This window comes from Nelusetta ayraudi, unplaced genomic scaffold (assembly GCF_046127955.1).
Source record: "Nelusetta ayraudi isolate G7.1 ecotype Tasmania unplaced genomic scaffold, CSIRO-AGI_Nayr_v1 ptg000094l, whole genome shotgun sequence".
In the NCBI taxonomy this organism is placed as follows: Eukaryota; Metazoa; Chordata; class Actinopteri; order Tetraodontiformes; family Monacanthidae; genus Nelusetta; species Nelusetta ayraudi.
Genome location: NW_027466144.1, coordinates 778,876 through 802,500, shown reverse-complemented (window position 1 = coordinate 802,500; position 23,625 = coordinate 778,876). Strand labels below are relative to the sequence as shown.

The 23,625-nt window shown below is 49.9% G+C and overlaps 3 protein-coding genes across 7 annotated transcripts in view; 2 read left to right on the top strand and 1 right to left on the bottom strand.

The window, feature by feature from the left end:
- sh3kbp1 (SH3-domain kinase binding protein 1) overlaps nucleotides 1-4,795 on the bottom strand; it is an 18,560-nt gene extending 13,765 nt beyond the window's left edge. The window contains exon 1 of one of the 3 annotated variants that reach the window (XM_076047363.1): nucleotides 4,512-4,795. In XM_076047363.1, coding sequence (XP_075903478.1) covers nucleotides 4,512-4,515 — 4 coding nt within the window. In that variant the 5' untranslated portion in view covers nucleotides 4,516-4,795. Of the gene's footprint in view, nucleotides 1-2,965; nucleotides 3,266-4,511 lie in introns of those variants that run through there. The other 2 variants (XM_076047364.1, XM_076047362.1) reach the window with 2 other exon arrangements.
- Nucleotides 4,796-5,374: 579 nt separating this feature from the next.
- On the top strand, nucleotides 5,375-11,189 carry tfr1b (transferrin receptor 1b). 2 transcript variants are annotated; one of them, XM_076047415.1, is made up of 19 exons: nucleotides 5,375-5,599; nucleotides 6,620-6,672; nucleotides 6,751-6,937; nucleotides 7,034-7,232; nucleotides 7,390-7,527; nucleotides 7,681-7,765; nucleotides 7,851-7,973; nucleotides 8,049-8,144; nucleotides 8,249-8,388; nucleotides 8,491-8,660; nucleotides 8,771-8,890; nucleotides 8,967-9,052; nucleotides 9,144-9,207; nucleotides 9,279-9,346; nucleotides 9,419-9,486; nucleotides 9,687-9,777; nucleotides 10,100-10,327; nucleotides 10,399-10,548; nucleotides 10,814-11,189. In XM_076047415.1, exons 2-19 carry the CDS (start codon nucleotides 6,640-6,642, stop codon nucleotides 11,024-11,026), a joined length of 2,259 nt encoding a protein of 752 aa, XP_075903530.1. In that variant the 5' UTR covers nucleotides 5,375-5,599; nucleotides 6,620-6,639; the 3' UTR covers nucleotides 11,027-11,189. The 2 variants fall into 2 exon arrangements, with proteins under 2 accessions (XP_075903530.1, XP_075903532.1); XM_076047417.1 differs by lacking the exons at nucleotides 5,375-5,599; nucleotides 6,620-6,672; nucleotides 6,751-6,937 and having other exon boundaries at nucleotides 7,087-7,236.
- Nucleotides 11,190-11,222: 33 nt separating this feature from the next.
- tnk2a (tyrosine kinase, non-receptor, 2a) lies at nucleotides 11,223-23,294 on the top strand. Of its 2 annotated transcripts, XM_076047413.1 has the most exons (22): nucleotides 11,848-12,118; nucleotides 14,923-14,962; nucleotides 15,023-15,324; nucleotides 15,906-16,068; nucleotides 16,195-16,265; nucleotides 16,404-16,607; nucleotides 16,864-17,013; nucleotides 17,103-17,198; nucleotides 17,277-17,458; nucleotides 17,567-17,693; nucleotides 17,786-17,932; nucleotides 18,167-18,261; nucleotides 18,342-18,536; nucleotides 19,074-19,165; nucleotides 19,256-19,300; nucleotides 19,384-19,610; nucleotides 19,916-20,119; nucleotides 20,372-21,027; nucleotides 21,609-21,768; nucleotides 21,867-21,962; nucleotides 22,124-22,247; nucleotides 22,455-23,294. In XM_076047413.1, coding segments are annotated over exons 3-22 (3,198 nt in total). In that variant the 5' UTR covers nucleotides 11,848-12,118; nucleotides 14,923-14,962; nucleotides 15,023-15,162; the 3' UTR covers nucleotides 22,457-23,294. The 2 variants fall into 2 exon arrangements, with proteins under 2 accessions (XP_075903529.1, XP_075903528.1); XM_076047414.1 differs by lacking the exons at nucleotides 14,923-14,962; nucleotides 15,023-15,324 and having other exon boundaries at nucleotides 11,223-12,118.
- The last annotated feature ends 331 nt before the right edge of the window (nucleotides 23,295-23,625 follow it).

Genomic DNA, 23,625 nt, shown 5'->3' with positions numbered 1-23,625 from the left:
CACTAGTGCCTGTACACACACACACGCACGCACACACACACATTGCGCATCAGGAAATCAGCAAGAAACGGGCAGCATTGGCTTTTGCAAGAGAAGCAGGCAAAAAAACCCCGTCAAAAACAAATTTGCGTCAGGTGCGCTTGGCCGATGAAAAGATTTGAAAAACTAAAAAGCAATTTTGTACAGTTTCACATCAGTTTTAAACTGGAGCTACTTCCTTGTTATGTCACGGTGGGGGAATGTGGGAGGTTAGAGAGGCTGCAAACATTACAGCTCAACAACAACAACAACAACAACAACAACAACAACAACAAAAAGAGCTTCTTGTCCTTGAGACGAGAATCTCTTATCAGACAACCTCCGCAGACAATATTTGTGAGAAAAAAAAAATAGACCTCCGCTTGAGCGCAGCCTCCCAACTTCCTGTGGAGCAACGACAAAGCAGTTCATCCGCATTATTTCTCGACCCAAAATTAATTTTCTTGGACGTCCTGACTGTGGGGATAAGTTATGAGACAACCAGCTTTGGGATTCCACTTCCTGCAAAGTCCAGAAAACACCGGCGTGCACAGCCTGCTGAGTGGCTGAATGTAAATAATTAAAGAGGAGAATCTCTGAAGGTTGAGCTGGACAAACTTGCAACAGCCGCTCAAAACAAGCTTGGCGACACCCTTTCGATGCACAGACTGCACAACTGCTGCGGCAAGCGGCCCACGCTGGGCCATTTCCTTCATGGCAGGCGTGTGAACATGCAGAAAAAAAAGATGACAAAAACATGAGCTAAAATCTCTTTTGCATAAAATACACAAAATCCACAAAAGTGAACGCAGGCCGGTGGGTGAAAAAAAAAACCCCGCTGTGGATGTTGAAGGCAACTGTTATAAAAAAAGCATCAGGCATCTGAAACCACAATGACCTTGTGAGTGCTGATGAAACGGACCAAAAAAAGCCGCACGCTGCATATTTTTAAACCCTAAAACCTTGACACCTTTTATTTCCTTCACCACTCAGGCCTCTACTCGATTTAAATGTGTAAGCAGTGGAAAGAAGGGGAGGGAGAAGATAACCATGGAAACAAGAGGACAAGACTGGGGGAGCGCCGATGACTCAGACACGCTATGCCGGCTCCTTCCCTGAACCCATCTGTCCCCAACAGCCACATATACACATACAGACATACATACAGCGACACGCGATGCACACAGCCAGGCCTGGCGCTGTGCACGGCGCACGTCACAGGGTTCCTGCTCGACTCGCTTCACCGGTGAGATTAGCGACTTCCCTTGATTTTCATTTGGGAGGACGTCGCGGACGTGCACGGAAGGTCCTGCAATGAGCGCAAGTGTGTGCACTGAGAAGGGGAGCGGCACACCACATGCACAGCTCGTGGCTCGGGCCGCTGGTTGAAGCTGCCCAGCTGGGTTTCACCGTCATCCTCTGTTTTTGACCTACAGGCTCAAGCTGTGCTTCCATGACCCCCAGAATTGCACAAAACCCAAATATCGCAATAAAAAACTGGTGGTGGAAACACATGATCTTCAAAAAAAACCCTCTCAAATATGGCTAATAGGTTTTGACGCTTTCATGAGGTGGTTTTCCGCACATATCCATATAGAGGTATTGCGAAAGTGTCATGGAAACACTTTTTTCGTATTTACATGTCAGCAGACGTGACGTACGGGGTCACGTGACCAGTTCACCTCCAGTGAAAATGGCGCGTTATGTTTGGATGGAGGTGGAGACGGAATATTTTTGTGCAAGAGTACGGCTCTTTAAACCATTCAATGGAAACGCCTGCAAATCGCAACTGCACTTGAAATTGAAATTTTAAAAATATCGCTTTCGTTTAGCGAAAAACTGCAATGGAAACGCAGCTTCAGACTCAACGAGTGGGGTGTGAACGGTCGACCCTGGCATCGTCAGGTGTCCCAGGGTCCGAACGCACAGACTGCAGCACAATGCAACACACCGGCGGTTGTGTTTGAGTTGTGTTTGCTCAGCCAGCAGCGTTTGTCGCTCCCTCCCTGAGCCAAGAGGAGGCTTCCTGCGAGGACTCTTGAGAGGGAATTTTTTTTTAAATCTCTCTCCCTGGTGTCAAAGCAGCCGCCGTCTGTTAATGATCCCGCTCACAAGTGGCTCTTTGTCTCGGCATCCGACCATGTCACACACGCGGACAACAAGCGGCCTTTCATGCGGCACCGCGGGGAAGGTCGGGCACCGCGGGTCAGGTGACGTGAAGAGTAACGCTTCTCAATGGATGATTTTTCTCTCGCTGCCGTGATCTGTGTGAAACGCCGCAACAACACGCAAAAAAAGAGCGACGCATAACTTCACCGCCCGTCTTTTCCGCATCTGTGAGCACGTTCGTCCAATCACAGCACTCGGTCTGAACTTGGCTGCTGCAAAGATTTCAAAGTGGAGAAACAAAACTCAACGTCCGCCCACCCGCCCACAGATGTACGCCGCGCACACGCACACACAAAAATACGCACACCGCAGAGGAATTAAGCGTCCTTCACACAGCTGCACTCAGTTTAGATAAGGGGAAGTAGCGCGCGCACACACACAGACACACACAGACACACACAGACACACACAGTGGACACCGCATTTCACCACAGCGGAACTGCGCTTTGGTGTGGCAGCCAAATCTTCTGCTGCTACTGCCGCTGATAATGATGAGGATGATGATGAAGATGTTGGTGTTGAGAGCAGCTTCCTGATGATGTAGCTCGAAAATATTTGACACTGGAGCCGCCATACTGCAAACTTTCACCCAGCAGCCGTGGTGATGCACACAAGTGCCAGCAGCAGGAGCCTCAACTCACAGGCAACAGTTTGGTTTTGCCAGTTTGACGGTGAAACGAGCCAAGGAAACATGGACAAACCGCAAAAAAAGGCTCGATGTCTAAAAGCGCTTCATCTCCTGCGTGTGAACCCACCCGCAGGTGTCGACGCTACTGACCTGCGGTCCCGTTTTCATGGCCGCCGCCCACGCCTCCCTCCACGCTTTTCAACTTCGGCCTCCTGAGAAACATTCCTCGGAGGGGGAGCGAAAAGTGTCAAGCCAAAAAGATTTCGCCGACTTTTCTCCCGAGGAGAAATAGCGAGACGCTTAATCACCAAGGGGGGGGCCGCCGGCGCACAATAAAACTATTTCTGCAGCGTGGAGCACATTTGGTGACGACTTCACGCAATTTGCCTCTTGAAAAACTGCAGCGGGGAGGTGTGACGCCGCCAGTTTCTTCTGAGAAATCAAGAAAAAGCAGAAGGAATGAAACCCCCGTGTGATGTCAACAACTGCCTTGTACTGCAGTGGCAAAACCGTCTTGAGATGCCTGAGGGAACAAGCCCAACACCTCAAATGAGGCTTTTTCTTCAGTCGCATTTCTTGCGTTCAAAACTTTCTGGACGTGTGAAGAATTGCAACCGCCCCGCTAATGACAGCATCTCACTGATGGGGAGCAGTTGGTGACAATTTCAGCCAGGCAACAAAAAGAAACCACTGCAGACGAATACAGTCAAAGTGAGATGAACACCAACAAGAGTGACAGTAGAGCCCTGACGTCAGATGAAATGAAACTTCTCCCTGGTGCTGCACCTCCTTGGAACCTCAGTGTGTGTCCCAGTGTTGTGTTGTGATGCTAGCGCATGCAGCTTTTGTTGACTGCTTTTGCAAGTAGAAGTAGAAGTATTTTTGCGGTCGCCCTCCATTCATAAAACGAGTCCAAAGTGGCCTCCTTAAAATGTTTCGGACACAGAGTGTGCAGATCACACGCACACACACGCGCACACACGCACGCACGCACGCACACACACACACACACACACACACACACACACACACACACACACACACACACACACACACACGCATAACATGAGAGCCCCGTGTGTTCGCAGCGTTGTAGCGGCTCCAGGGTTGCAGTGACAGCCGGGGATTGAGGGTGGCCCGAGGGGGGGGGGGGGGGGGGGGACACGGGCCTGTGTTTCGGACACGCGAGGGGCCGCGAGCCGGAGCGCCGTGAAACGCGTTGGACGGACAGACGGACAGAGAGACAGACAGAAAGCCACTGCAAACGTGTCAACATCTGCAAGTCATCAGTGTTGTCTGGCTGCTCTCCCTCTCCACGAATCGAATCGCGTTGCATCGCCTCGCATCGCGCGGCGCTGCACGGCCGCACGCCCACGCGCACCAAAAGGTAATAACGTGGCTATAACAAAAGAGAGACAGTGAGAGAGAGCGAGAGAGAGAGAGAGAGAGAGAGAGAGAGAGAGAGAGAGAGAGGAGAGGGAGAGAGAGAGAGAGATGTTCCGAGAGGAGAGACAGGGCTGAGCAAGCACATCTGGCCTGTCTCGTGCAGATGCGCGCGATCGCTCGAGGCGTGTGTGTGTGTGAGAGAGAGAGAGAGAGAGAGAGAGAGAGAGAGAGAGAGAGAGAGAGAGAGAGAGAGAGAGAGTGAGAAAGAGAGAGAGAGAGAGAGAGAGAGAGAGAGAGTGCTGCGTCTCACCCATTTATGTGGCCCGGGGTGTCGATGGCACTCCTGCAGGACTGACTGGGACCCGGGGGTGTGGAGGAGGAGGTGGTGGAGGTGATAAAGGTGCTCGGTGCAGAGTCGCTTTGCAGCGCGGCCGATCGACCCCCCTTATTCTTCTTCTTCGTCTTCTCCTTCTTCGTCTCTCCTCCTCCTCCTTGCGAGCGGCGTTCCGCTACAACGGCGCACAGACGACGGGAGGAGTGTCAGATGAAACCATATTCCTTCCTCTTCCTCTCGGACTGCCTCCCTCCCTCCCTCCCTCCGCGGTGACGCCACAGAGGGGCCGAGCGACGAGCCAGTCAACGCGAAAGCGCCGCTGAACATCTCTCTCTCTCTCTCTCTCTCTCTCTCTCTCTCTCTCTCTCGTTGCCTTCAGGTGCACCGCGTAAATTCCCGCTCTCATGATATCGTCAGTCCGTCCCGGTGACACGATTCGCTGCACTCACTGGCCGGCTGTGATGCGCGCACAACAGATGGTGGCGACACAATTTAGTCCCCCGTCGGTGTCACTGCTGTTGTGGTTGCGTCCGTTGTTGAGGTGCGGATCTCAAAATAAAACTGTCTTGTCGGGAACAACCTGCCTGTGAAACACCACTTCTCTGATTAAAACACCTCTTCTTCAAATGAGATACAGTAACTAGCCAACTAGACAGATAGATAGATAGATAGATAGATAGATAGATAGGTAAACAAACGAAAGCTAGAACATAACATTAAAACGGCCCACATCAGCTTTTTCAAAACTAAAAGGCTGAGGAAACGCACATTACAAATTATGTGGCATACTACAAGGGGCCACAAGGGGGCAGGCTTTACAAAAGTGAAAGTAAACAGTCGTCATGTTTGTCGAAACGGATGTTATTACACAGTCTTGGGATTTAATTCTTGCTGACTGTCGTCCTTTTTTTGGCTTTTTGACGGTTGGAAAAGTCGGAAGTTCTGCCAGACACACGGTGTTCAGCCGCTGGATATACATTTTATATGTCAGTCGAACTTAGTAGGATCAAAATAACAACAAAAGTTGTAAATGTAGAGACGCAAGATGTTACAGCGGCAGTGAGGTGAGTGCTAATTTCCTGTATCTTGTATCGTGTGTTCCTCTTAATGTTTCCTTCGAGCAGCTGACCACTTCAGTGCCGTGTGTCTGTGACCTGTGTCGAAGATAAGGACATGCAGACCCATGTCTTCTCATTAAAACTGAAACAAACAAACAAACAAACTTGAGCTGACATGGTGGGTCAAGAAATCATTGCCTTAACCATTGTTTTTTGTTTTTGTTTTTGTTTTGTTTTTTAATCGTAAACCTAAAACTGCCATTTAGCCTACGAAAAGGAATGATTCATTCGCTAAGATTATGTGACCCAGTTTTGGGATTTGCACAGGCTAAAGGTGTAAACAACTGCAGAGTTGCACAGCTCAAACCTGTAAATAGTGCACAAGCTATCCTCTTTAGCCCTGCACGCTAATACATTGCATTTTGAATACATTAAAGATCCCTGTCTTCTATGAAGTTGCTTGGCGGTTGGTCCATTCATCCTCAGCGAAGACATGTACAGTACACAGTGGGGTTGAAACACCAAACACATTTTTGTTGATATAATCGGCGGCAAATGCTGTTATGATAGGGGAACAATATGAAGGTCACCAACAGTCTCCCAGTTTCGGTCAGAATGAATGTAGACAGTGGAGATGTTGTGACATACTGTAAGTGAAGCCATTTACTGGAAAGGACTCTTGCACAATGACAATGGAATCGCAGCTAATGATGACACGGCGTACTGCAGAAAAGTGTCGCGCGTGTGAGAAAATAAGCAAATGCAAGCAGTTCTGAAGTTATGATAAGTGGTGCGTTGCTGCTTCAAACTGTTAATAGATGGAAATGTTTAATGGAATTCATTTGATTTCTAGATTTAGCTCAGCCATTAAAAGCCTTAAAAAAAAACAAAACAGTGGCCTCAGATTCAGTTTTGAACAAAGCAATCTTTTTTTTTTCTGCAACTGTAATCCATGGACACATTTTGGAAAGCGATTGCAAAAGTCGTGGTTGTAACACTAACACAGTGTGCTGCTCTTGCTTTCAGAAAAAAGATCAGCGACAACAATGGATGGGATCAGTTCTGCATTTGAGCGCGTGGTGAGTGACTCATACTTCAAAATTCCCTTTGTTCCTCAGCGGATTTGTGCGATGACGGGCGTCTTCCTCCTCCTCCAGACTCACTGGTGCAGCAGCAGGTTCACCCAGCGACCGGCAGCAACGAGACTCCATGACTTCAATCTGACTGACGACAGCGGGGAGGATGCGGACCTGCCGGAGGGTTTCCACAGGTTGCAGTCGCCTGACAGGAGCAGGTGTAAGATCTTCCTCCTGCTGCTGGGATTACTGGTGATGTTTGTGATTGGTACGCAGCGCAAATCACTGGAATGGACTTTTTTTTTTATTTTAGTCATCTATGGTCCCCACCCATAGAACTTCTGCGTTCTCGCTCCCTCACCAGGCTTCCTGGTTGGTGAGGCAAGTCACAGCCAACCTCAGGACAAGCCCAAGGACAGCAAAGGCGGAGGCGCTCACCAAGAGGACACGGAGGACGGAGTGCCTAAACTGCGCCCGGCTCCTGATACCCAGCTGTTCTGGAACAACATCAGCCAAATCCTCAAGCAGCAACTCACCAGCAAGGCCTTCGATGAGACGCTACCGTACGTAAGGCCACACCCACTTCCTCACACTGGAGACATTCAGTGTTATTTAAAAGAAATCAAGCCAAGTGCTGCGTCTGGATCACAAAAGAGATAGAGAGAAAATCCGGCACGAGATGTCTTGCGACTTTAGAAAGATTTTATTTTCGCTCTGCAGGGACTTCGATCTACCCAAACGTTCCACAGGAAGCGAGGGAGACGTGCAGCTGGGGAACCGCATCTTTGAAAGATTCCAGAAGCTGCACATGGATCCCTGGAGCCACACCCACAGCGTTCTGCTCCCGGAGCCAGACAGGTTCATTCTGCACAGTTACTCACATTTAGCCGCGTTGTAATTTCAACTTTCAACAGTATTTCTTTGTGATTGAGTTTCGGAACCTGGACTAAATCTCAGTTTGGTCACTTTTTGTTTAATGATTTACTTATTTTACTTTCATTTCTTTCACAGTCAGCGTCCCAATCGTGTGGTGTTTGGTTCCACTGTCTTTGAGCCTATAGGGTATCTGGCCTACAGCCCTGCTGGTCAGGTCGAGGTGAGATGTCATCATCTTCATGATTTAGTGGCTAAAGCTCTGGTGCTAACCAGTGCCTAACCAGTGGCATGTGTGACTTGTGTAGGGGAGACTAGTGTATGGCAACTACGGCCGCCTGCAGGATCTGGACATTTTGCAGAACAACAACATCGAAGTCAACGGCAGCGTTCTGCTGCTGCGAACTGGGAAGATCAGCTTTGCTGAGCAGGTCAGCTCTCACCTGGCAATGCTGTGTGCTTCATGAACGTGCCTCCTCATTCTATATCGGGTCCTCTCCTCCCAGCTGGATAATGCTGCCACAAGGGGAGCCTCTGCTGTTCTCATCTATCCTGACACCAAAGACTACAACTATAACATGAACACGCCTCTCTATGGGCACGTAAGTTTGCACTCACACAACCTTTTCAACCTTTTTCCCCACCAAAATGTAATCACATTTACTCTCTGATACAGCATGTTAATTGCATTTCTATGCTGCGTCAGGTCCACCTGGGTCTAGGAGACCCCTACAGCCCAGGCTTTCCATCCTTTTACCACAGCCAACTGCGCCCAACTCGCTCGTCCGGCCTGCCAAAGATCCCAGCACAGACCATCACAGCCAGCAACGCCACCATTCTTTTACAGTGAGACAAACGCACACAAATCAACACTTTCGGGGATGCTTCACTTTGCTTTACTCAAGACAGCCGAGATTCACCAGATGAACCCTCTTTTCACTCTCCAAGGAACATTGGCGGACCAATATTGAGCACAAACAGCAGTTTTATAGGGGGCCTAAAGTCAGTGATCTACAGACTGGGCGGCCAGAAGAATGTCACGGTTGAGGTCAACAACATCCTGGTAACCAAGGTGGTCCGCAACGTGTTTGGAGTCATCAAAGGATTCGTTGATTCCGGTAGCGACGACGTTTCCCTCTCCTCTCTCACTATCAGCAGTCACATTACTCTTTTGTCCACTTTTTAACTGGATGAATATGTATTGTTTTTTTTGTGTATGTGTGTGCAGATCGCGCTGTTGTACTGGGAGCTCAGAGAGACGCCTGGGGGAAAGGTTACAGCAAGGCCACGGTCGGCACTTCCGTCCTCATGCAGCTGGCCAAGGTTGTTCGGGAGATGGTGGACAAAGGTGACCAAGATTGTGCTGAATTTGGTTCCTGCTCTGTGGTGCTCAGAGCTCTGTAGTTGTCATCGTTTTTTAACAGATCACTTCAGGCCCAGGAGGAGTCTGGTGTTTGCAAGCTGGAGTGCCGGTGAATACGGGAACATTGGCGCCACAGAGTGGTTAGAGGCGAGTACTGAACAGCTTTCTGTGCACGGTCAGAGAAATTGTTGTTTAAAAAAAAATAATAATAATATTCTCCTCTTATGCTTGTTTTCAGAGTTACATGTCCTCAGTCGACAGGAGTGTTTTCACATACATCAGCCTGGACGGAGTAGTGATGGGTGAGTGGCTTCACTGATGCTTTCAACTTCCTGGAGGCCGTTTCTTGTTGATTGGAGTTTATTCTTCCAAGGGCTCGGCACCTTTGTGGCTTCGGCAAGTCCGCTGCTTTACGGCCTCCTGGAGAGAACCATGAAAGAGGTGAAAGCGGCACATTTAAGAGCGTTGTAGCACAAATCAGCAACAACATTTGTACCTCTCAACCTCGACCAGGTGCAGGATCCTTTCGACGGCGGCTCTTTGTACGACATGATGGGGAAAAGTGACTGGGTGGCAAATGTGTGAGTTTGAATTTTGACTGTCGTCATTTGCTTCGACGAGGTGTGAAAGTGTCAACTGAGTTTTCTCGGTTACAGTAGTTAAGGTTCCATAAAGCCTTTTTATGCACATGTTATTGAAAGAAAGTGGAAAGTGACTTGTCATCTCAGATGAGAGTAATTCAGTAGCTCACCATGTTCACCTCAACAACTTTTACTTGCAGGATGAGGCCGATGTTGCTGGACGACCCCGCCTATCCCTTCTTGGCCTTTTCTGGAATTCCTTCCGTCTCTTTCCGCTTCATTTCTAAAAACGTAAGTGTTGAAGCAAAACAGCCATGCATGAAAATTAAACTGCAGAATCATAGTTAGCTCTTGCCAGTTTTATTAATTGGGTTCGAGAAGTGAGGCTGCACTGGCCCAACAGTCAGTCAAGCCATAAATAATTAAATAACCAAGCAAACAGTAACCTCTTCATTGAATTGCCATCGATTCACTCAAACTACATTTTGTAGAATTGCTTTATGAAAAGCAAAAGGGAGACTGGAGGTCATGCTGTTACACTGAATGTGAGGCGGCTTTGTGTGATATCACCTTATTATATCTTGCATGCATTTGTTTTCCTAAAAAAAAAAAGGCAGAGAGCTACACCTACTACGGCACCAACCTGGACAGCCGGGATCACCTCAACTACAACACCAACCAGGGGACCAGTAAGATGGCGGCGAGGGCCGCCCAGATGGCCGGCCTGATGGCTCTGCGACTGACCTACAGCCAAGTGCTTGAAGTGGACACGAGTCATTTCAGCAGCGTGGTCAGCGCAGCCGTCCGCCGCGTCTACAAACGCATCCTCAGCCTCACTAAGGTGGGTCCTCAGGCATCCCGAAAGGAACGCCTCCACGCGTTGATGCATTCATGGGTTTTGCTGTTTTGCAGTTGGGTACGCTAAAGGACGTGGACCTGACGTGGCTGAGCGAAGGACTGGGTTCTTGCATACGAGCTGCGGGGAGCATCACCACCGCCATTGCCAACACTGACAGGGACAACCATGAGGCCTGTCGCATCCTCAACGACAGGATCATGAGAGTAATGACTTTGCTTGTCATGCATATTTTTACACCTGTATGGAATGAAGCTTTTGCAAAGACACAATTTGGATTTGTGAATGTGTGCAAGATGCTTTTAAAAGTACAACAGTTCCTTTAAGTATTGCTGCAATAGATAAAATGTATTGTTTGCAGTTTTTTAATCAAAATTCTGAACGGCTTTGGCTTAATTTTCATGCCTGAGGTTTTGCAGCCATCACTGCCCTCAGTCTCTTGCATTTACAGTCCTGTGTTTATGGTTCCAGATGGAGCCTGCATTCATCTCCTCCTACCTGTCGCCCATGGAGACGCCTTTCCGTCACCTCCTGTGGGGCCGAGGCACCCACACTCTGGCATCCATGGCCGAGACGAGTGACATGGAGCAGCTTCACATCCAGCTGGCTCTGGCCACCAGCACATTGCACCGATGCGCCAGTGCCATGGCAGGAGACATATGGGATGTCACTGAACAAAACTAGAGGAGGGTGGGCAGGGAGGGCCGACGCTGCTTGCTTTTTCTTGTGGTGGTGCTTCTGTGTTTGCACTGCATATCTTGTCCAAATGAAATTGAGGCAAAATTGATACATTATCAGATCTTTTGAAAGGAATGATTAATTAAATCTAAATATAAAACCTTACAAAGGATTGTGTCTTCAATTTCGGTTGTTTGTACATGGATCAAAAATATCTACTAAGTTCTCAGTTCTGGAACTTACTGGTCAAAGTTCAAAGCATCTGCAGAGTCCACTGACCAACTCGAGGCACCAACTGCAACAGTGACCCACAGTGAGGATCAGTCTATTTGCAACATGACTTCAGAAATGATATTTTAATTGACCACAATTCAAGTATTTGTTATGAATTATGTTATAAATTCGATTCATTTGTGAAATGTTCTACCAGGGCCCTTTAACGAGAACGTCATCCTCGGTGTAAGCTGGATGTTTTTGTCCTGAAGGCAACGTGGCTCTTCAGCATAAAAGCAACGTTTCTAACGTATCATATCCTCAATTGATTTGAAAGTAGCTTTTTGTCAATCACCAAATATCAATGCAAAAAACAATGCCAATAGTATTTTTCAGCAGTGAATTCCTCTCGAATCATTTTTAAATTCACGCGACATTCTGTATTTCGGCTGTATTTCAAGCTATATTTTCTTAGTTCATAGTTTTCCTTTTGGGCATAAACTGTCGTTCCAGTTTTCCAAATAAGACGACGCTGTATAGGCCAGTTATTCTTTCACATGCCTCCTCTCTCATTGATCAGGCTTTCGGAGCGAGGATAAAAGCTTTTATTCTGAAATTCCACACCGGACGTACAGATGTATTTTTGGCTTTCAGTCGCGCGCGGAGGGAGGGGGGGAACAAATCGTGACTGTAATACATTCTGGGAAACATCCACGGCGGAGGGCTCGATATCTAACGTGCATAAACGACGACCGAAAACGGTTTGATGCGCAAAGGATTAGCGGATTTGACGCAGCCGGAAGAGCGGTGGCCGGAGCCGGAGCTGCTGCTCCTCCCATCCTCCCTCCCTCCCTCCCACCGCACGCAGCTCCTGTCGTCACACAGGTCAGTACGGGACATTTTCCTCTTTCCCTCTTTGCATCAACACGATGAGACGCGACGCTCAGATTCCAACATCAATCTCAAACTCCTCATTCTTCCAGTTCCGTCAAACCACCAGCACTGTGAATAGAGCGTTAAGAGCCGAACATGGCAGGAGGCGGGAGGCTAATCAGCTTTGATGACCAAAGCAGGTTCTTCAATTAAAGTCAATACAGCCTGTGCGCAGGGTAACGCATCTCGTTCCTCCATGTGCATTCAGTATTCACACCCACATGTTGGATGACGTTGATAATGACAATAGCAATAACAACAATAATAGGAAGAATACCGTTTACTTTCATCGTAATATCCAGCAAAATGTAAACGCATTCAAGTGAAGTGCGGCATTTAAAAAATTAAATAAATTAATAAATAAATAAATTAAAAACCCATAAGGAAATGTTTAATAAAATCTCTAAACAGGAATAAAATGGTGGAAACAAATAGCACCGGTTTTCACTACCTATATATAACCTTCTATATTACATGTGTTCTCGTAATTGAAAAGTTTCAGTCACAAATGCGAGGTTGACTCTTCTTGCTGTGGGCGGTCTTATCAATCACTGCCTCACCTTGTGCAGTGTGCACCCCTCAGCCGCCTTTATATTCGCCATTCCCCGGCTGCTGCAGTGCAATGAGCATGCGCGCAGGTTGCCTGGCCAATCAGCCTCCGAGTCGAGGTTTCAGGGTGGGGCAGCCAGGACGACTCGGCCCGCATCTCTTGGCCATTATTTGTATTTAATATGAATCATACTTGCTTTTGAAAAGCAACATGAGAGAAATATTGCACCTTCATAATACGCTGCCAGTGTGATTTGGCCAGTACTGTATGATAATTTGGTATTAGTTTAGATCTTGGAAACGCTGCTATCTTCTGATCAGGGCATCACATTGAAAAAGTTCAAAAAATTTTTTTTTAAATACTAGTGATACGTCAATGTCTTATTTGTTCTTCCTCACCTCACAAGTCCTCCGAGGTGTTAAGGAGACGGAGCAACTAGACATCAAAGTGTACATTTCTTTGAAGTTGCGTTTCATCAGAGCAAAACTTTTACTTTCATGTTATTAGATTATTATTCATATTTTTTCAGTCCTTCGTGTACTTAATTGAGGCAAGCTGGAAGATGGTATCAAGATCTGATTTGCTTAATTTGGCTCGAGCGAGTTTGGACGCCTTCGAATTCGGCCTCGTTTCCTTGTTGGAGGTGAAGCTGGCATCCAGGCGGCTGCACAACGGCCCCGCCGAGTTCTGACCCAGGACATTAGCAGAAGAGCAGAGTCCATGCAATGTGAAGAAAACTAAATATTACAAGAACTCAACGAGAGGTTAAAAAAAAAAAAAGGCAGAGGCGTCATACATGCATACGCTGACGCTGGCTCTGACGGGTCTGGCCGCCTTCCACTGGGCTTTCACCGCGCTGCGCAGCTACTACAGCACCAAGGAGAAAGACGCCCTGCGGCGGCAGGTGAGCGAGCTGAGCGTGCAGCTGCGCCGGCTGAAGCGGAGCCGCGTCTCCCAGGAGCAGCGCGTGGACCAGCTGGCGGCCCACGTCAGCTCCAAGGTCCGGGGGAACCAGATCCTGTGGGAGGCGGTGGAGAGCATGACCTGCGCCCTGTTTGAAGCCCGCGCCCACACGGGCGTCCTGTGCGAGCGCTACGACTGGGAACGCTCCATCGGCTTCCACTCCTACAACAACAGCGTGGTGCTGGCGCAGGACCTCAACGCCGCCGAGCTCAAGCTGGCCAACGCCAGGAGGGAGAAGCTGGCGCTGGCCAGAACCCACTGCAGCGTGCGGGCGGCGCTGGAGAGGCTGACGTCCGTGCACGGCCGGCTGGAGGAGAACTACGCCCACCTGCAGGTGCGACTCAACGCCGACGTGGAGTCGGAGAGAGAGATGAAGAGGAAAATCCTGGAGGGGACAAATGTGGGCGACTCGAGGGCCACGTCCTTCCACGGAAGCCTGTTTCCTCCAGAAAGAAGTTTGAATGACAATAACAACAAATTAAATGAATCATTTTGATGCCACTGTACATGCATCCCTGTCAACATTCTTCTTATCAATATTATTATTGTTGAAATACACGTAGGAAACTTTCATTGCTTTCCAGATGTCGGGGCCATCGAGTGCTTTTGCCATCAGTTATCCGACCTGAATTCTATTAGTTTGATGATCCTAAGTTATATTAGGACCACATCACCGGCATGTTGGGAAGACGTAATTTTTTTTTGACCACCTTTGTTTGACTGCTTTTGTTCCACCCTCGCAAACAGTGTACACGTATTCCATCTGTGCGAGTGTAACCGGAAAGCTGCTGTCGATCGTTAAAACCCCCAAAACCTCTCCGTCAGTAGCAGCAGCGTCATACAAATATCTAGGGCCTATTTTCTACCTCTCAAGCGACTTGAAAAGGACTGGAAAGCAGCATCACCAGAGCTGACCATCCATCCATCCATCCATCCATCCACGATCCCCATCTCCTGCCCGCATCACTGTCCTCCCTCTTGTCCTCTTTGCCAGTAGTGCCACTGAATTATTTATCAAACAGCGGACTCGGCTGCCTGAGCCGTGAGGGAATGGACAGCTAGAGAGGGAGGGGTGAGAGAGATAGAGAGAGACAGACAGAGAGAGAGCGAGCTGTGAGTCAGCAGAGAGAGAGAGAGAGAGTGAGGGAGAGGGTGAAGGAAGGCAGAGTGAATCTCTAGAAGGCTGGAGCTGATACGGGTGAAGAGCGTGCAGTCAGATGCCTCCTGGTTTGCTTTTGTGCAGGAATGGATTGACGATGGAAGCCCGGTGAGCCGAGAAGAGACCCTGCCATCCTAGAACCTGCCATCCTAGATCCTGCCATCCTAGATCCTGCCATCCTAGCTCCTGCCGTCCGAGACCCTTCTGTTCCTGGGAGGCCCTGCAGGAAGGAAGGCGCACAGGGATGAGCGGGAGGAAGAGCAGCCGAGGAGAGTAGCAGCAGCAGCAGCAGCAGCAGCAGCAGCAGCAGCAGCGGGAGCTGCGATGTGGGAGAGCTACATGTACCAGCGGCTGGCCTACAGCAGAGGGGAGGCGGGCGAGGAGGAGGAGCGGCGGCAGCCGCAGCAGCCGCAGCAGCAGCAGCAGCAGGAGGTGGTGGAGGAGGAGGGCGATGGGAAGATCGCGCAGAGTGTCAGGGGAGCCATGGTAATAGTCTCGAGTTGTCACTCTGTGACCTTCCACTGCCAGTGGTTGCGCTTGTGCACCATTGATTTTTCCCACAGAACCAACCGTCTGCTGTCTTCTGCACTATGAATGTCAAACTGCTTTTTCTTCGATCTCACGTCATCCTCTTTGACCTTATCATGTGCCGTGCATCGCCTAATCTAATCTAATCTAATCTAATCTAATCTTAAAAAACATTTTCCAAATGACTCGATAGCTGAAACAAGAAATAAAGTAAAAACAAACAGAGAAAAGGCACTGAACTGATGAATAATCAGTAATTGTCTGCATCACACATGACTCGACAGTTTGCCAACTGCTGTTTGTTTCATCTTGTGTGTTGTGGTTCATATTCACATCATTTAGTGCACAAATGCAGTCAATAGTGGCTAGTGAATGCTTCTCTATCCTCTTCATATGATGCCACAATATAACCACGCCAGAGAGCATTTTTATACTTCACTGTAAGACGAGTTTTGCCTATGTGCTGTGTGTGTGTGTGTGTGTGTGTGTGTGTGTGTGTGTGTGTGTGTGTGTGTGTGTGTGTGTGTGTGTGTGTGCAGATGCCGTGCGAGGAGGGGACAGAATGGCTGCTGGACTTGCTGATGGACGTGCAGCTGCAGCAGTACTTCCTGCGAATCCGCGACGAGCTCAACGTGACCCGGCTGTCGCACTTTGACTACGTCAAGAATGAAGACCTGGAGAAGATCGGGATGGGCCGACCCGGTAGGGCCTGCATCATCATCATCAACATCATCAACATCATCATCATCCGGCTGACCTCTGATACCTCTAGTTTGACCTTTCACCTCGTTCACTTGTAACTCGCTGTTTCGCCTTGGCTGGACTCAGGTCAGAGGAGGCTGTGGGAGGCGGTCAAGAGGAGGAGAGCTCTTTGCAAACGCAAGTCGTGGATGAGCAAGGTGGAGCAACACACACACACACACACACACACACACACACACACACACACACACACACACACACACACACACACCCCTAAATGAATCCAGTCAAAGCAGTTGCCATGGCTACAGGCCTCTTATTTCTGCTCCCTGTAGGTGTTTCCGGTGAAACGTCCCGAGGCCGACTCCCAGCAGCCCCTCCCCTCCCAGGCCGAGCCCCCCAGCGCGGCTGCGGCAGAGTCGGGCGCCTCGCTCACCTGCCTCATCAAGGAGACGGAGCTGCAAATGTTCGAGCGCCTCGGGGACGGCACGTTCGGGGTGGTGCGCAGGGGAGAGTGGAGCAGCCCCAGCGGCGGCGTGGTGAGAGTAGAAGAATTTCTCTATTTTTAGTAAATGAATTGAATCATCAGCATAAACATGCGTCATGATAATCCGCATTATATCCATGCATGACTCTCCTATTTGATAGCATTTATGCAGAAAGCAAGAAAATTGATTTTTGCAAAGTGGAACATTTCTGCAGTTTATTTATTTATTTATTTTTATTTTTTTATTTTTTTAAAAGGACTGTTTGTTTTTACTATGGCCATTTAACGCACCGTGTGTCTCCGTGCAGCTGTCAGTGGCAGTGAAGTGTCTGAAGGCCGGCGTGCTGGACTCTGACGGCCTGGACGTCTTCATCAGGGAGGTCAACGCCATGCACTCGCTGAGCCACCAGAACCTGATCCGTCTGCACGGCATCGTCCTCACTCAGCCCATGAGGATTGTACGGCACACACAATTACACAGGACACGCTCACCCAACTCATTCCAACACTCACTGATGTGCTTTGTCGTGTGTGTTGCACCCACTAGGTTGCAGAACTGGCCCCACTGGGGGCGCTGTTAGACCGCCTGAGGAAGCGCCAGGGCCACATCCTCATCTCCTCGCTGTGCAACTACGCAGTGCAGGTCAGTTTGGTGTCCAAAAAAAGTCAAGTTGACGAGTTTGGAATGTTTCTGCCGCATGGTTCCTCTGCTGGCCTGCAGGTGGCGTGCGGGATGGCCTACCTGGAGCAGAAACGCTTCCTCCACAGGGACCTGGCCGCTCGCAACGTTCTGCTCTTCACCAACGACATGGTGAAGATCGGCGACTTTGGCCTGATGAGGGCGCTGCCCACGCACACGGACCTGTACATCATGGAGGAAGGGCACAAGATCCCGTTTCCATGGTGAGAAGGAGACACTACCCGCTCCTGTGTCCTGGCCTGGAGTCTCGGAGGCTGGATCTTTTTTTTTTTTTTTTATCTTGAAACTTTAATCTCCCCCGCGGCCACCAGGTGTGCTCCTGAGTCTCTGAAGTCTCGCACCTTCTCCCACGCCTCTGACACCTGGATGTTTGGCGTCACCCTGTGGGAGATGTTCACCCACGGCCAGGAGCCGTGGCTGGGCCTCAACGGGAGTCAGGTGCTTCAGATCTTCCTCATTTCACAGAAATGATTAACAATGGATAAAAGAAAACAAAAATGCCAGAAACTTTGAACGTCTTTGTGCTACAGATCCTTCACAAGGTGGATGTGGAGGCTGAGCGGCTGTGCAAACCGGACGACTGCCCGCAGGACATTTACAACGTCATGCTGCAGTGCTGGAGCCCCAAAGCTGACGACAGGCCCACTTTCATCGCTCTCAGAGACTTTTTGCTTGAGGTCGGTCATTCGTCGTGATATCACAGCAAAAGGAAAACATGCGCTGAATCTGACGGCAAATTGCAGAAAAATGTATTGCAAACTGGAACATTGCAAGAAAACTTTGTCCACAGCAATCATTTAAAAAAAAAAAAAATTGTGTTTATGTAATTATTTATTGATTTAGCGCTATTTTATCAACCAGTCCTCTGTTTTGGGCCTGCTGTGCGCTGATGTGCTGCGTGCGTTCTGCAGACCTTGCCCACAGACATGAGGGCGCTGCAAGACTTTGAGGATGACGACAAGCTACAAATCAAAGCAAATGACGTCATCACCATCATCGAGGGAAGGTGGGTGTTTGAGACTAGTGCAGCATGGTTGTTTCCTTATATGGCATCTTGGGCTTCTTGATTTATTTGTGTTATGTTAGGGCGGAGCACTACTGGTGGCGAGGTCAGAACCGGCGGACGCTGCGCATGGGCCAGTTTCCTCGACACGTGGTGACGTCGGTGGCCGGTCTGTCTGCCCAGGACATCAGCCGACCGCTCAAACACTCCTTCATCCACACGGGCCACGGGGACACGGACCCTCACCGCAGCTGGGGGCACGCAGACCGCATCGACAGGTGAGGAGGACTGTCACAACAAGCTCACATTGAGCAAGAACACTCACCCTCTAAATATAAAACGGGGACGCTACTAAAGCCCACAGTCTCCCAGGAAGCCTGCAACACCACCTGCTGTTCATTAGTATAAGTGCATCTGTCACGTTTCCTGGAAGCTCGCCCGGCCATTTCATGTAATCCAATTGAGAAATTAACAGTGCTCATTGTCGTTATTTGACCTGCCCTGAAGTTTTTGTCCACTAGATGGCACAATGAGGGCTCTTGAATCCATGGAGAACTTCTCCCCTGTGTCCACTGGAGGGCAGCAGTGCGCCACAGACTGTGTTTGACGAGGGCAATAATCAAAGCTCAACTTGCTTCTGGCACCAGCAGTACCTTATAGTTTATGTAACACCAAGGAAAAAAACAAACATCTGTCCCAGCTGCCCTGAAGACAGAACATACATAGAGATTTGATTAGTTCCTGCTTTTAATATCTTACTTTGAATATCAACTTGAGAGCCAAAGAAAGATTGACATGTTGTCTTTCCCCTCCAGTCTGTATTTGGGGAACCCGATGGACCCTCCTGATGTTCTGGGGATGGAACCCGGCATCGCCAGGCCGACCAAACTGCCCAACCGTGCCAAGAGTACGGCCGTTTGATTTCTCTCCCTTTTCTTTCGCTGCGTCTGGAACATTTACTGAACAGAGACTTGCATTCTTGTTTTTTTTCCTCCAGAACAACCTCCACCACGTCCACCGCAACCTGCGGTCCTGCTCAAGAGTAGGTCTTCCTCCAGTCTCAACTCAAAAGTCGCTCCGTGTTCCTCTATGTTGCTTTCTGACGTGTGCCGCCCGTGTGAGCAGAGCCTCTCTACGACTCGGTCATGGACGACTACGACGACAGCGACGACTCGGCCGCCTCGTCGGGACCCAAGAGGCCCGGGGTGTCGCTGGGCCTCAAGCTGCGGCCGTGGGAGGCGTCGGGCTTGCGCCTGGCCAAGAGCGAGGTGTCGCTCATCGACTTCACCGACGACAGCTTCAGCTCCACCACGCCGTCGCCGCTCACCGACGCCCAGCAGGACACCCTGAAGGTGAGCACGTCTGCAATCCCCGCGTTCCCCACAGGAGGCCCTCAGAGGACCATGACGTCATCATAGCAGAGGACCCATCCATTATAAATCCCTGCACTCAGGGTCACGGGGGTCTACTAACTTTCATTTATGCTTTGAAAAGAGCTCTGATGCTGAAGGCTGTGGTTTTCCACCCATAATGCATCAGCTGCTCCAAACTGCAGCCTCTGCTTGTTGCGCTAATGATAAACACCCATCAGTCATTTTCTCTTCTGTGCTCACTCGAAGCACGTTTTACACCCACCACCCTCTCGGCCTCCCCGCAGGACATGCCCTCCATCCTGGACTGGCCCCTCCCACAGCCGTCCTACGACGAGGTCACCGCCGAGCTCGACGACCAATCAGAGGACCAGGAAGTTCAGTCCATCAACAAGCGGCTGACGCTGGAGGACGCAGCAGCGGTGGGAGCAGCGGTGGCCAGCCGCAGCGAGTCCCAGTCAGCCGACCTCTTCCAGGAGCTGCAGCGAGAGGTTCAGTGTTCCCTGAAATTCACTTTTCAGTGTCTCCTCCTCCTCTTGTTTTCTTTTTTTTTTTTCTCCCAAAAATTTAATTTAAAAAAAGATACTGGTCATTTTTCTGTTTTGTTGTTATTTTTCTTTGATATAGTCTTGGCCTGGTCGTGGTCTCGATCTCGATCTCGATGCTCTCTGGTCTTGATGGGGTCTTGGTCTCAGGTCTTGTCAATTTGGATCTTTTCCATGGTCTTCCGTGTCTTTGTGCAGGTGATGGTGAAGCTGCAGGTTCCTGTCCCGGCGGGCCGCTCCCTTCCCTCCTCCCCCCTCCCCCTGGCCCCCCACCGGCAGATCTACCTGCCGGCAGCCTCGCCCTGCCCCACCCCCACCGCCTCCGGCCCCGCCTACTACTCCTCCCTGTCCTCCTGCTTCGAGGACCGGCCCGTGCTGCCGCCCCGCAGCCCCGTCCCGCCGCTGCGGCCCACCAGACACGCCCACCCCTCCTCCTCCTCCTCCTCCTCCTCCGCCGCCTACATGGCCAACCCGCAGGCCCGCTGCAGCTCCATCTCTCTGGGCGAGCAGGAAGACACGCCCCCTCAGGTGCCGCCCAGAGACCGCACGCTGTCCCAGCCGGGCTCACGCTCCTCCTCGCCGCTGCCCCTGGTGGCCCAGCTGACCTCCTCCTGCTCCCCGGTGGCTCTGCCCCCCCCTCCCCACTGTGGCTCGCCCAGACGAGGCTCCACCCTGCTGGTGTCCACCACCTCCTCCTCCACCTCCTCCACCCCCTCGCTGCCTCAGGCCTCCTACTCTCGGTCCCTGCTGGACCCGCTGGCCTTCAGAGAGGGGCGGGGTCTCTCCTCGTTGATTGAGAGCTCGCACAGCTCCGCCCCGGCGCCACTGCCCGACCGGCCGGCTTTTCTTGAAAGGTTTGTGTGCTGCGTCCCGGACGGTGTAGTGGGAGGAGCCTGGTGAGGTGTTGCACAAGGCTCACACCATCAGCTCATTGTGCCTTTGAAGGATCACACAGTAGAAGCTCGGAAGGATTTGATTGGCAGATCTGGGTTTTGTCTCCTTTATTCTTTTTCTTTCTTATTTCAACACCTCACGCTGCTCTAACAACAACAATCCCAACTTCCTCGTCTGCTTTTTCTCTCCCACCCAATTAGGCAGGACCTCTCTGCGTCCTCCAGCCGTAACGCTACATAAATTAAGCCAAGCGCTGAAGTTGAGCTCATTAGTAGTAGCACCTTTGCATCGCAGAAGCGAGATTTCTCGCCATCCGCCTGTAGCCGGCGTGCAACCCTCCTGGCTGTGCCTCCACAGTCTCTTAGAAACAAGGGGAAGAGCTGTGTGGAACTCCAATGCTAATGATGAACATTTCCATTGCACTCTCTTGTTAGCATCTGTAAAAAATGTGCCTTCAATTCAGCGACTGGATGTTTCCATCTGTCGAGTTGCTCTGTTCAAACGTGCTGTATGATGTTCCTGTGTGCGGCGGCGCTGTCAGGTACGGAGCGGTCAACATGGCAGCGGTCAAACCCATGATGCACAAGCAGCCAGAAGCAGCCAAACCAAATTCCTCCCACAACAACAACAACAACAGCAGCAGCGGCGGCGGACAAACTGCGGCATCCAACCTGCAGCAGCAGGATCACAGCATCAGACGGGTATGTGGCCAGTGAATATCGCTAGATATCACGCGTTCATATAGCCGATGGCAGGTGCTGATGGAGGCTCCACAGTGAGTTTGTGTTGTGGTCACCAGGTGCAGGAGGCGGTGCACGGCGTGACCCTGGATGAGTGCCGAGCAGCCCTGCAGAGTCACAGCTGGAGCGTCGCCGAGGCTATTAATCACCTGAAGGTGCCGCTTATACACCAGCCTTTTATAACCCAGCTCGCCTTCAAGCAAGTCTGAACTTGGCAACACGCCCTGATTACCACTCTGATTTTTAAATGCAAATTCACCAACAACATTACTAAATGAATAAAAAGCCTTACCCGTTCGTCCCCGGCCTGCTGCAGGTGGAGCAGCTGTTCCGACTCGGCCTGCGCTCCAGAGCTGAGTGTGAAGAGCTTCTGCAGCGTTGCCAGTGGAATCTGGAGGAATCGTGTCGGCTCCTGCTGGACACGTACCCCAACAAAACCTGTAAGTGGAAGCACAAACTGATTATATAGGTCCAATTATATATATTGTATTATTATATTATATATAGGTTCCCTTTCGCATTGGCTCAGCCCTCTGATGCTCCATTCACAGTCGCTCAGTCAATCCTGTATTTTCAAAGTTCAGCACCGCATGCTGTTACATCAGCTGATAAAACTTCTGCCGCCGCCGTGTGTCTCTCCCTGACAGAAAGTGACAGCAGAAGAGCATTAAGCAGCGACAGGCTCCCGCGGCGCCACCGGGGGCGCCGACGCACCGGCCCCGACCTTGGACCCTGGACGACTCGACACTCAGGGGCCGCCAGAGCTTCCTGATGAACGGAGGAACACGCGCCCTGTATATACTGTTGATAGCGTCCACCGCATGCGTCCCATGCAGCCGGCTTGTGGTAGAAGTCGCTCTATTTATGTCTCGTTTGGCTGTTAGGCGATAGTGAGAGTTTGTCTTCTCGCCCCCTCCATCGAAGTGACTGGAAAAAAAAATCCATGCGCACATGCATAGACTCTGCACACCTGCCTGTAACCCCTCTGCTGCAAGGGGAGCCATAGATAGCGAAGCTGTGCCACCAATAGAAAGGGTTCCGCTTCATATTAAGACAGTCGTGTAGGAAGCTAAAAACTGTGCGTGGCACTTTAATGAATGCAAATCCAATCTGCCGTTTCTGTGAATTTTCTTTCCTTGTTTCATTCCTTTGTGCTGTCTCCTCGTGATTACAGGGTATTAAGGTACGAGTTTTAAATGGACGTTCAATATTTTCTCCTCAAGACAATGAATCTTGATTAAAGGCTTTTTGTTGGGTCTGCAAGCTGCTGCTGTTAGTTGTGAATGTTTTATGCTGCTGCAAGAAAAGCTCCTTAGTTCAATGTGAAGGAGGGATAATTTTCTTTTTGGGGGGAGGGGGGGGGGGTTATTTAATAGTTTTTTTATGTTCAGTTTACACACAGCTATAAGTATTATTCTGTGAGCTGCTTTATATCCTGAGCAGCAAGCAAACAAAAAATGTGAACACAGCCTTTGCTCTTTTTTTTTTTTCCAAATAAAAATAAATTCATTCTTTACCAAAAACACCTTTTGTTGCTTACAATGCTTAAAATTAAAACTGAAATTGAAATGAGATATTTGTTGTCCTCTAACACTCATTTAAAAGACAGTTTATTTTAAAAAACAGTGATGATAAACTGCGTCTTTGGATTCCCTCCATTGGACAAACAAACAATCTTATTCACAAGACTTGGTGTCTGGTGAGGATGAAAAGACTTTGGCGGTGATTTGACTGCGGCCGGGACGGCAGTCTGACCTTTCCGGTGGCGCCAGGGCAATCTTGGGCAACAAATCTGTGAGTTTTGGGACCTCCCCGAGC